We start from the raw sequence: 13,088 nt of genomic DNA on the forward strand, positions 1-13,088 counted from the left end.
GGAGAAGAAAAGGGGAAAAGGTGAGAAGAGAAGGAAGGAGGCATGGTGAGAGAAGCCAGATTGGGACTTCTGAAGGGGTATAGTTCTTTTGGCCTCTGACAAATCAGTCTGCCGTCATCCTGAAGTAGCTTGCACCTGCTTAGAAGTGGCTCACAAGTGAAGCTCTCCACAAAGAAACTAGAAAATCAGTCCCCTGTGCTCTTAGCCACTTTCCACACTGTTACATGTGGTCTTAAAAATGCATAGCTAACCACCAGGAGATCGTTTAGGAAGTCAGCCCTTACCCACTTCCATTTTATTGCCGGATTACGCTACCTTTGTGCATTTCAATCTTTTGAGGCACGTGGTCTGGAATAATAAATGCATCAATTAGAGACAGTTGCCTTAGATCCTCTTGCACAAACTCCCTGAAATGGGAACTGACCATTAGGTCAGTTTTGCAAGGTTGGTCACCAACATAGTAGAACTCCACATTAGTGGAGTCCTCTATAGTTTGGAATCCTTTTTTTTAAGTTTATTTATTTATTTTGAGAAAGAGAGAGGGAGAGACAGAGAGAGAGAGAGAGAGAGAGAGAGAGAATCCCAAGCAGGCTCCTCACTGTCAGCGCAGAGCCAGATGTGGGGCTCAGACTCACGTGAGATCATGACCCCAGTGAAAATCAAGGGTCCCACGCTTAACCAGCTGAGCCTCCTGGGTGCCCCAAAACCTTTTTGCATATAATGCTTAATAAGATTAGCAGAGATAAGCAGGGTGGGCATCCTCCCTATGTTAGAGGGGAGGCTGAGAAAAGTTCCAATGAATTGCTCAAGAACCCTAAAACTACTCATAGACAAGGCCACTAATACACCAGGCAGCTGGTCTATTGCGACATCCACTTCTAAGGCTTTTTAAAAACATCCTCTGTTTACCAAGAGTGGAATTTTCATTAACATACCTTCTTGTTTCTAATTAGGTTATTAAAATAAGCAAAACTACATTTCCCTCAAAGGAGTGAAATGAGAACTTTTATTCTAAAGCTTTAATAACATTTTAAAATGGGAAAGCAAATATGGAGAAGTATATATACTTTGGTATATTTGGAACATCTTTACTATAGAAATAAAAATATTCTTGCAATGTTTCACATGATCCATATCCTAACCTGAACATTAAATTAATGCACTAACCTTGTGCTAGCTTTATTGAGTCTACAGAGAATATATTTTTGAAAGTATATAGACGAAAGAACACTTAAAATCCACAGGGTGACAGAAAAATAAAGCTTCATTCTCTTTTGATTTGTCACACCCACTTATGCATTCATTTGTTGAACCAATACCTATTGAGACCACTATGTATCAGGAACAATGTGAGCTTGTAAAGATGTAATTCTGAATCAGACAAAGGCCCTCGTGAACTATATGGCTAAGCAGTGTAGTAGAGAGATAAAACTACAGAGAAACAACTAAATAATTAAAGATCTCCCCATGGGACAATCCAATAGCATGCTAAGATAGAGAATAAATTGGATAAGGGGTCTATTTCAGCACAGTGGTCAAGGAAGTCTCTTAAGCTGAGACCTAAGGGTGACAGACATAGAAAAGGTAAGCAATAGTTGTTCTCAGATAGAACAAAAAGGCAAGTTTAAGGATCCTAAGGTAGATAAGAATTTAGTGTGATATAGGCAATGAAGGGAGTCCGGGAAAGGGAGTTCCATGAAGGTAGTAAGAAAGCAAGAGGAAGATTCTCACAGTTCTAGCTTGTGATGGTAAACAAAGACCAGATCATGCAAGACCTTTAGTAAAAGAGTTTAGATCTTTCTTTTAGTGAACCTGGAAGCCATTGGAGTTTTTTAGGTGGAGAGAATGAATGACTTGGTGTGACTTTGTATCATGATTCCTCTGACTGCTGCTTAATAAAAGGAAGGATATAGAGGTTGGGCAATACTGGAAGCAAAGAGACCAGTGAAGAAGGTTTATGTGTGTGTGTGTGTGTGTGTGTGTGTGTGTGTGTGTGTGGTGGGGGATGAGAGGTTCTCTGAAGTTAGTGGTGGGTTGAAATGAGGTGGTAGATGTAGTAAAATGGAGTTAAGTGGAAAAAATTAAGATACATTTTGGAAATATAATTGAACTATTAATTGGTTCTGGATTTCATATGGGTGGTAAAGGAAAGGGAGGAATCAAAAAATGACCCCTGGATTTTTATTTTGAGAAAATGGGCAGAGGATGGTGTTATTTAAATTAAGGAGGTGGGGAGGAAGAAGAGAGATGGGCGTGAAATCAAGAAATCATGTGTGGATACGTTGAGTTTAGGATACATATAAGGAGTCCTAGCGGTTGTACTTGTTTGGATATCAGACAAGAGTTTTGTTTAGAGATATGCAAGAGTCACCAGCATATATCACTGTGAGAATAGATGCTAAAGAAGAGTATGAAGGCACAAAGAGCCCTGAACCAAACCTCAAAGAGCATTAACGGTTGAGGAAAGGCAGAACACAGAATTGCCAGAGAAGGATGTAAAAGAGGAGACTGTGATATGTAGGTGGGCACTAGGAGAGTGTGAATTTCTAGAAGTCAAGAGAATGGAATGTCTTAGGAAGGAGGCATGAGAAAAACCTTTTTCAAAACCTTCCAAGACGTAAGTAAGATAAGTCTGGCCACATGGAGATATTTCGTTTGGTTCACTTTTCATTAACTACTTACTAATCATATAATATGTGCCAGGCATGATTCTAGGATGGCACTGGAATGCATTAGTGAACAATAGAGATGCAGTTCCCTACCTTCATGAGCTGACACTTTAGTGAAAGGGACAGAAAATGAACAACAGAAATAAATAGAATATAGAGTGTCAGAAGTCGATAACTGCTATGGAGTAATATAAAGCAGGGAGGAGTTGCAGTTTTAACAAAGTTGGTAAGAAAGACTTCGTTGAGAAGGTGATTTTTAAAGTTTATTTATTTATTTTGTGAGAGAGGGAGGGAAAGAGAGAGAGAGAGAGAGAGAGAGAGAGAGAGAGAATGAGTAGGAGAGGGCCAGAGAGAGAGCGTGAGAATCCCAAGCAGGCTCTATGCTGTCAGTGTAGAATCCCACATGGGGCTTGAACCTAGGAGCCATGAGATCATGACCTGAGCCAAAACCAAGAGTCAGGCACTTAACCGACTGAGCCACCCAGGCACCTGAGAAGGTGGTATTTGAACAGTGATCCTAAGTATAGGTAAAAGCATAAGCCACATTTGGGTTGAAGGAACTCTATGTGCCAAAGTGCTAAGCATGGAAATCAGTGTCACTGCAGTAAAGTTCAGCAGGACTGAAGAGTGAGAAGGGGTTAGTGTGATACAAAGATGAGGTTGTATAAAGCTTTGCAAGCTGGTAAGGGCTTTGCTTTTACTGTGATTCATATCAAAAGTGATTAGAGAGATTCCAACAGGGGCAAAACCTGAACTGCCTAATTTTCAAAAGCCCACCTTGGTTTTTGTATTGCCAACAGGCACTCAGGGTCAAGGGCAAAGGCAGAGAGGTTTTCACAATTAACTAGGCGAGAGATGATGGATATTTTGACCAAGTTGGTGGCAGTGAAGCTTGTAAAGTTGGAAGAAATGATGGGTTTCTGGCTATGTTTCAAAGGTCTAGTCCACTGACGACAGCTAGAATGTGGGATGTGAGGAAAAGGGAGGGGTCAAATTTGACTCCAAAGTTTTTGAGTTGAACGCCTGGAGAAATAGACTTGCCGACACTGTGGCAGAAGCAGATTCGGGGTGTGGATGAACAATTTGTATGTGGATATGTTAAATTTGAGATGCCAATTGGACATTAAGTGGAGGTAAGTCTGAAAAGCAGGGACGATTGGTATGTCACTATATATGGTATTTAAAGCCATAAGACTAAAGGGATCATCAAGAGATTAAGGATGATAGAGAAGAGGTACAAATATAGGACTCTGAAGTCTCCAGTGTTAAGAGGTGGGAGAGAAGAGGAATCTCTGTCTCAGGAAGACCAAGTGAGGAGTGGCCTTTGGGTAGGAGGAAAATCTCAGAGTATGCATACTGGATGTTAAATTAAAAATATATAAATATAAATAGATAGATATAGATATTTGTTTAGAATAGGAGGTGGGGGTGCATGGGTGGCTCAGTCGGTTAAGCCTCGGACTCTTGGTGTCATTCAGGTCATTATCTCAGAGTTCATATGTTCCAGCCATCTTTGCTGATGGTGTGGAGTCTGCTTGGGATTCTGTATCTCCCCCTTTCACTGCCCCTCCCCACTCTCTTTTCTCTCAAAATAAATAAACTTAAAAGAAAAAGAGGACTCCCTCTCCCCCCCCTCTCAAAAATAAACATTTAAAAATTAAAAAAAAAAAAGGGGGGGGGGCCCTGGGTGGCTCAGTCAGTTAGAAGACTGACTTCAGCTCAGGTCATGATCTCAGCATTCGTGGGTTTGAGCCCTGCCTCAGGTTCTTTGCTGACAGCTCAGAGCCAGGAAACTGCTTAGGATTCTGTGTCTCCCTCTCTCTCTCTCTGCCCCTCCCCCACTCACGCTCTGTCTCTCTCTCCCCAAAATAAATAAACATTAAAAATTAAAAAAAAAAAAGGAGGTGGGATTGATCATTTACTTCTTAATGCTCCTGACAGATTAAGAAAGATAAGAACATAAAATTGATCACTACATTCAGCGATATCTGCATGGTCAGTGATTTTGACAGGAGCAGTTTTGGTGCTGTGATGGGTGTGGAGGTCTGATTGGGAGACATTGAAAGAATGGGAGGAGTCTTTGGACATTTGTATTAAATTATTGTACGGGGCAGCAGAGAAATGGGGTGGTAAATGGAAGGAGAAGTAGGATCAAGAGAGCCTTTCTATTTTAACTTATTTTTAATATTTCTAATGTTTATTTTTTTGAGAAAGAGAGAGAGAGAGAGAGAGAGACAGAGTGCAAGCAGGGGAGGGTAGAGAGAGAGGGAGACACCGAATCCGAAGCAGGCTCCAGGCTCTGAGCTTCAGCACAGAGCCTGATGCCGGGCTTGAACTCACAAGCTGTGAGATCATGACCTGAGCCTGTTTAAAAGTGGGAGAGATTAAATTATTTTTTTAAATCTGTGGGAATTGTGTCAGAGATATGAATGATATTGACAAAAGGGATTTGCGTGGATCCTGGGCATGAAAACCAGGTTACGAGAGATGGTAGAGTGAATAGAAAAGGAAGAATGAGAGGCAATAATGGATTTTTTTTTTCCCCAGAAGTTCACGATGTGAAAAGCAAGAGAAAGAGGGAAGGTTGCCTTCTTTTCAGATGAGAAATATCAGAATACATCTGTAGGGGATCACCTAGTAGGGGGTACGTTAATATTACAATGGAGGGAAAGAATAACTGAGAGAAAGACAAGGGACTATAGAACCCAGAACGCGAATGTACTTTGTTCTTCTCTCAGTTTAGCAAAAAAGATCTACTGCTGCTCTCTATCGTATATTTGCATTTTCTTTCGGGCAGGGCAAGGATATGCAACATGCCTTTGGTGTTTCCCAAAGTAGGCCCTGTAAACTAGATAGAGCCTATTTGCAACTTTATGGATATTTATTTAGATAATATTTCCCTGGGTTGTTAGTTTCCTTTTAGGTGAAAAATACATCAACCTGCATGATATTACTGCCTAGGCCTTTTTATTGTATTTATTTTTAAAAGCCTCTTGTGCACGGAATTGGATTCTGGATTAAAAATACTTGGTTCACCAATAACACCCATTATCGTCCACACATAACCTTCTTTTTAACTACCCATCCATCTATGGACTCATTCACTGCGATAGAGTAGACACCAGTTCAGTCATTAAACTGTACAACTTTGATAACTTCCATCCTGCTATGTAGTCTCCTTCATCTTTTCTCCCTGTCTGCCCCATGGGAAGCAACCACTGCTCCAAGTCCTTCTTAAATTATTTCATAGGTTTTCTTTGAATCTTATTTTGGCTCAATTTTTAAAATTTTAAATTAGGAAATGTATTGGCTTGGAACACGTTATATATGAGCTTTTGGTGTTTTTCTCCCCCCACTTAATTGTGTATGCTAAGGTTCATTCTTGCTGATGCATATTGCTATAGATCATTCATTTGACTGCTGTGTGATATTCCCACTTCATAGGAACTAGTTTATTCATCTTCTCTGTTGGCAGTAGGCATTTTGCTTGTTTCCAAGATTGTGTTGCTGTGAATATTCTGGCCCAAATTTCCTGCTGTAAATGTGCAAAAGTTTCTTTTGCATATACATCCAGGAATGGATTTTTCTGGATCTTAGTGTAAGTGGGAGTTCAACTTGATGAGATAATGCCAAACTGTTTTCTGTGGTAGTTTTACAAATTAAAACTCTCATTTACAATGAATATGAGATTCAGGATCCACAAACCCTTCAACCATACTTGAAATGGTCTTTAATTGTGAAATAATTAGAATTTTCTGATTTCTAATGTGGTTGGATGTCTTCTCAAACCTTTAATGCCTACAAGAATTTTCTTTCTGTGAATTGCATTTTCATCTTTGGCCCTGATGCTTTTCTTATTTATTTAATTAGTTTAATTATTTAAAAAGGTGACCTGGATTGATAGAAGGATCATAGGACATAGGAAGCACTAATCTTTAATGTCATTTAAGTAAAACTCTATACCATTCTGTTTTCTCTGTGACATCAATGGATACCTTTTCTTTGTTTACCAGGCAGGAAGGCTAGCATTTCTGTATTTTTTGATGACAAACTAAATTATAGATTTCTTTAAATATATCACTCAAGATTCCTTGTTGTTATTGTACCTCCTAAATACGTTAAATCTCTTGAGTTTTGGAAATACATCAGCAGCGTTTTGTAAGATGTAGCTTGATGCATGAATTTAAGTGGCTGGAAAACCATAAATATGTCCTCAAGTGCATAGCTGGGGACAAAATGTGAACAGGATTAACCATTTCCATAATCAGCCAGACACATTAGGTCTTTTTCCTGGTGTGACAGCAAATTGGACACTGTTATTGGGCAAGAAATTAGATCGTTATATCCTTTGACCAGGTCTGTACAGCTGAAGTAAAGTTAATAGTGGAAAATTATCTCATATATTATTAATTGTCTTCCTACTTTGCACCCAAGTTAGATTCATTAATAAGATGGGAATATTCCTTTGCATTTGATCTTAGTAGTCTTGGTTCTTTCTTTCAATACTATTGCAGATCACTTTGTTTGCCTTACAAAATGCCAACTACATTTTGTAGATTAAAAAATCACTTCCCTATTACCAAAGAAGTCAGATTTTTTAAATAAAATATGTCTTTGATGTTACACAAATGCATGTAACATTATGAGAAGTCCTTCCAAGCTCAAAATTATCTGGTTTCTATGTAATTATGCTCTTAGTAAGGTTGATTTGAACATCCTAAACAGTAGTGTTAGAGGAAGCGTCTCTAAGAATTGCTCTTAATTACATAGCGACCATTATTCATAGAAAACTGATTTATTGGAAACCTATTACGTTTAAGGCCGGAGATTAGTTCTGGGAAAGGATACAAATATAAATAAGACACAGTTTCAGCTTTAATCAGGAAATATTTTTAGCTTAACTGGTGTAACACATGAATCCAAGTAATTTTTCTTTTTGGGAAGTTTTTGAATCACTAGTGCGGTGATACTAAGAACACGGACACATAGTTATTGACCACCTAGTATGTGCAATGTGCTATACTAGTTGGGAACTTCAAGGAGCATTAAGATTTCATTTTACTGTTAAGGGGAGAAAGAAAGAATCAAACAAGCTATGATAAGAGCAAAGACATAGAAAGAGCTGCAAGAACACTGTTCAGAACTTAAACATAAACAAAATTTAGGAAATTTAGGTATGGCATGTTATGTTGTAGATAGAAAATTATATAAGCAATTAATTATTGTTTTTTATTTAATGATATCATTAGCATACTAAAGCCAGAACATATTTTGGAGATCACTACAAGGGGGTTATAATTCTGGCTCTGGCTTATTATATTTAAATTCTGTGAGCTCAGTTTCCAGATCCATAAAATCCTAATGATAATATCACCCTGGGAGGGTATTGTGAAAATTAAATGAAATAGTATATGGAAAGAGGCTAGTATCCTGCCTGGCATGTAGTAGGCCTTCAATACATAGAATATTATATCTCTGTTTATTGCTCTTTGGAAAAAAACCCATTCCCGGTGAGTTAGTTTCACACCAGCACGCCCACTGATCTGTCCACACTCCATCCCCACTGCCATATTCCCAGTGTAGGCCACCATCATTTCTCGGCTGGGCTAATACAGAAGCCTCTTATAAGAGCCCTTCTTCTACACTTGCCTCCCTATAATTTATTGTCCGTACAACTGCCAGAGTGATCTTATAAAAAATATAATTCAGGTCACATAATTTCCTTACTTCAAACTCTTGATGGCCTCCCAATGATTAAGGGATAAAAATCAAACTTCCTCACAGCCTAAGGCAGAGCTGTACTGAATATCAGAGGGAGAAAACGTTGGGAAAGAACAGGGAAAAATTGTTTCTTTTGCATTTCTGTATTCTTTTGTTTGGGCTGCCATAACAAAATACTACAGACAGGTGGCTTAAACGGCAGCAAGTTCAAGATGTCAGCAGAGGGTTGGTTTCTTCTATGTCCACTCTCCTTTGCTTGTGGATGGCTATCTTCTCTGTCTTCATTCACATGGTCTTTCTTCTGTGTGTTTCTGTGTCCTAATCTCCTCTTCTTAGAAGGACACCAGTCACATTGGATTAGAACCCATCTTAATGACCTCATTTTAACCTAATTCCCTTTTTTAAAGACCCTAACTCCAAATACAGGTACATTCTGAGGTACTGGGGGTTAGGACTTCAACATATGAATTTGGAAAGAGCATAATTCAACCCATAACAACCTCTTTATGTGTTGCCCATCTGTCAGTGGGATCTCTAATAGTTCTTTTCCATGTAGTTTTAACAACTGTCACCATAATGTGTAGTATAAATATGTTGCTTAAAATATGCCACTTTAGAATATCAGCTCAGGAGCGGATCTCTGTCCCCTGACTCTGGTTTTCATTCTGTTTATGTGGCTTCCATTTCTTATCATTTTCTTCCTTACCTGCTTGGCCCCAGCCCCACTGGCCTCTTTCCTGGTCCCCGAGCACACTAAGGCCTCTCCCGCCTCTAAGCTTTCTTCCCTGAAGTTCTTTATGCCTGTGATGCAATTCTTTTGGTTCCTCCAATGCCTCATGCTTACCCTCCAGGTCTCAGTTTAAAAGTTACTGCTTTGAAGAAGGGCTACAACATCTAGGCTTTCCCAGTCTCTAACTCAATTACCAGCCTGTTTTATATCTCTTATGAATGACAAGATCCTCCCATGTAATTTATTTCTTGATTACTTATACTCAGATTTCCCTAATAGCACATTAACTCCCTGAGGCAGGAAGCTCTTAAGTCTTGTTTCCCACTGAAGCACCAGGGCCTAGTATGGAACCTGGCACACAGCAGATGCTCACTCAATAGATGTTTATTGAATGAGTGTCCAAATGAAATCTCTTTACCAATCATATCTTCAGAATCTAGCTTTGTCTGAAAGACCTATGTGATCATATAAAGCAAATACTGAATAATGCCACAAACTAACTCAACAATACTAGGATTGTAATTCTGAAGGCAAACATTTTTCAAGAATCATTAAGAAAGAATTATGTAAGAATTTGAAAATAGCCATTATTGGGTGCCTGGGTGGCTCAGTCAGTTAGGCATCCAACTTCAGCTTTTGTCATGATCTTGTGGTTCATGGGTTTGAGCTCCACTTCAGGCTCTGTGCTGCCAGCTCAGAGCCTGAATCCTGCTTCAGATTCTGTGTCTCCCTCTCTCTCTGCCCCTTCCCCATTCACATACTCCTTCTCTCTCTCTCAAAAATAAAATAAACATTAAAAAATATTAAAAAAAAGAAAATACCCATTATTGTCATGGAATCATTATAACTATAAGAATTAGTATAACCCCATGCACCTTAAAATAAATTTGTAAGTAAAAATTACGTTGGCCTAATTCCTCTCCTACGCTTCTCTCACTCCCATAGAACACTTACGGTCTTAATATTTTATAGGACATATTTTGGTAAATACTATTCTAGAAATCAGATGAGCATTGTCTGTAAACTAGAATAAGGTGAACAGCATCACCTAGGAACCTGTTAGAGATGCAAATTACCAGGCTCCACTTTAGGTCAATCAGCAAGTGTAGGGTGGAGCCCAGCATTCTGTGCTCTAACAAACCTTCGAGGTGATTCTGATTCAGTTCCAATTTGAAAACCACTGCCCTAAATTGATCTTTGAAGTAACTTTTAATTTCTCAAGAATCTTGTCAAACAACAGTTCGGTTGTCAGGACATATGCAACCTTAATTGTTCTAAGTAACTTACCTCCTTTGCTCTGACATGCAGCGACTTAATGCTTTTGATACTTTAGCAGTTCTTAAGAAACTAGCAGAATAACTTGTCCCACTCTTGAACCACTTTGAGTTAAAAGCTCTGTTTTCTAAAATTCAACACACATTATCAGCTTCTTGGATTGCCTATCTATTCCTGGAACATTTTGGCTTAATGAGCTTATTGCTACCATATTTTTGTTGTTGTTTATAATTGGTCATTCAAATGAAAAGTCAGTTAACTTCTCACACTTATTTTCTCTGCTTTCCAAAGGTGTTATTATTTTTTTTAATGCAAACTCATTGGGGTGCCTGGGTGGCTCAGTCGGTTGAGCGTCTGACTCTTGATTTTGGCTCAGGTCATGATCCCGGGGCCATGGGATTGAGCCCTGTGTCAGGCTCAGCGTGAGCATGGAGCCTGCTTAGGATTCTCTCTTTCCTTCTCTCCCTAGCTCATGCTCTCTGTCTCTAAAATAAAATTTAAAATAACCTATTTATAAATGAAAAAACCTCTGATAGATCAATCTGATCTGTACCTTTTCTTTCACTATACTTACAAAGGATATATTTTTCTCTTTTAAAAAATATATTTATTTATTCTTTGGCGCAGGTCACGATCTCACAGTTTGTGGGTTCGAACCCTGCATCAGGCTCTGCGATGACAGCTTTGAGCCTGGAGCCTGCTTTGGATTCTGTGTCTCCCTCTCTCTTTGCCCCTTCTAACTTGTGCTCTGTCTCTCTGTCTCTCTCTCTCTCTCAAAAATAAATAAACATTAAAAAAATTTTAATTAATTTATTTTGAGGGAGGCAAAGAGAGTGTGAGTGGGGGAGGAGGGGCAGAGAGAGAGGGAGAATCTCAAGGAGGCTCTGCACTGTTATCATAGAGCTGGATGTGGGGCCCAAACTCACGAAACTGTGAGATCATGACCTGAGCCAAAATCAAGAGTCAGAAGCTCAACCAACTGAGCCATTCAGATACCCCTATTTGTCTTAAGATAGTTATTCAAGAAAGAATTTCTAATTCTCTTTCAAACCATTTTTTTTCCTGTGGCTCAGTCTTCATCCTATACAGGGAGAAATATTCTGATTCATTTTTATGAGGATAACTTTAGACCTAGGGCATTAAGCTATACTAACTGTTATTTGTCTTTTTCTTTTTCTTTTCTTTTCTTTTTTTTTTTTTTTTTTTTTTTTTGGCATAAATCCAATTGTCCAACCAGTATCCAAAGGAAATAGTGCATCTTGATAGCAATGTTATTCTTTCCAGTATGGAGTATCTAGCTTCTGGCCATACAATGGTATAAACCATCATTTAAGGAAATGATGTTCAAGAGGGCAACAATTTTTTATTTTTATTAGGAATAAAAAGGTATATATATCATAATAACTATCATTATTGAGAGCATTATGTTCTAGAGACTGGGGCAAGTCATTTACATTTATTATTTTACTTAATACTCATTAAAACTTTAACCTATTAGGATTCATGACTTGACTAAGATCGTATATTTGAAAAGAGCCAAATTTAAATTCCACAATTCCTGATTTTAAGCACCATGCTAAACCCAGATTGTAGCAATTTTCCTTTGTCTAAAATCTGTGTCAGCCCCATTATCATGATGCTCCCGCCTTTCCCTTCTGCCAAACACACCCATGTATTTGTTTCTGAACCAATGCTATTTACACCTAGGAAAGAATCTCAGTAGTGGCGTTTATCAGAAGCCAAGAGAAACTACTACTTAATAAGTACTCTTATGAGAGAGTCACTGTGTCTCAGGGTCTTATGTGAGCAATTTCACTTGATCCCTATCGGTAGTCTTGCTTGATATGTGCGATTGCTGCTTTTGAGAGGTTCAGTAGCCTGCCGTTGATCAAACAGCTAGTAGGTGGCAAGAGGTGAATAGGTCTGGCTTGTAGGAGAGTTTGTCTTTAATCTCAGTTACCGGTGGATGGTGTACCTACTGTTAAAGGTGCCATGAATCATTTTTGTGCTCTTATTTAAGTAGAATCCTCAGCTTTCCAAAGACGACCATTATGGTTTTTCTCCTCCTCACTCTTGTGGCTAAGTTCCCTCTTTTTAACAGCTCGCTTCTTTACTAAGGGCCAATCAGATGATGGACTATAAAAAATTACAAAGGCTAAGAGTTTTTGTTCCCTGCACTGCCTTTGACAGTAGTGCCCGGTAGGTGATGTATTTCTTTAAGAAACAATGTTACCCTAAGTAATTTTTTTTTTTTTTTTTTGCCTGTAAATAAACACTGCTTTCTGGTTCTGTTATTCTTTTGTCTACATTTTTTTTGTAGAGGTGGATTATCTCACTAAATATTTAAGATGCCAGTAAAAACATGATATATCTGTATTTGCTCTATTCTCCTTGCCTGTAATATTGGTATTTTTTTTTCACTCCTATTTACTTCATACCTACTAGGTCCTGTTACAGAAGTAAAAACTGACATATATGTCACCAGCTTTGGACCTGTTTCTGATGTGGAAATGGTAGGTATTTAGGAAACTTCATGTACTTTTTGCCTTTTGAAGAAAACACGCAGAAGAGAGGGCAAATAATATTTATCTTGTTGTTAATCGCACACAGCTAGAAAGTCAAGGAGCCTCCTAATTAGACTTAAAGGTTTATAAGGATAACACATTGAATTTACATTTCAGCTCTAATATTTG

The 13,088-nt window shown here is 38.5% G+C and overlaps 1 protein-coding gene across 1 annotated transcript in view; it reads left to right on the forward strand.

The window, feature by feature from the left end:
• The window catches only part of GABRA4 (gamma-aminobutyric acid type A receptor subunit alpha4), a 67,502-nt gene that overhangs the window by 3,885 nt on the left and 50,529 nt on the right, over positions 1-13,088 (forward strand). Inside the window, exon 3 of the mRNA XM_045474177.1 lies at positions 12,841-12,908. Within this exon, the coding sequence (XP_045330133.1) occupies positions 12,841-12,908 (68 nt within the window). The remainder of the gene's footprint in view (positions 1-12,840; positions 12,909-13,088) is intronic.

The sequence above is a fragment of the Leopardus geoffroyi genome, chromosome B1 (genome assembly GCF_018350155.1).
Source record: "Leopardus geoffroyi isolate Oge1 chromosome B1, O.geoffroyi_Oge1_pat1.0, whole genome shotgun sequence".
In the NCBI taxonomy this organism is placed as follows: domain Eukaryota; kingdom Metazoa; phylum Chordata; class Mammalia; order Carnivora; family Felidae; genus Leopardus; species Leopardus geoffroyi.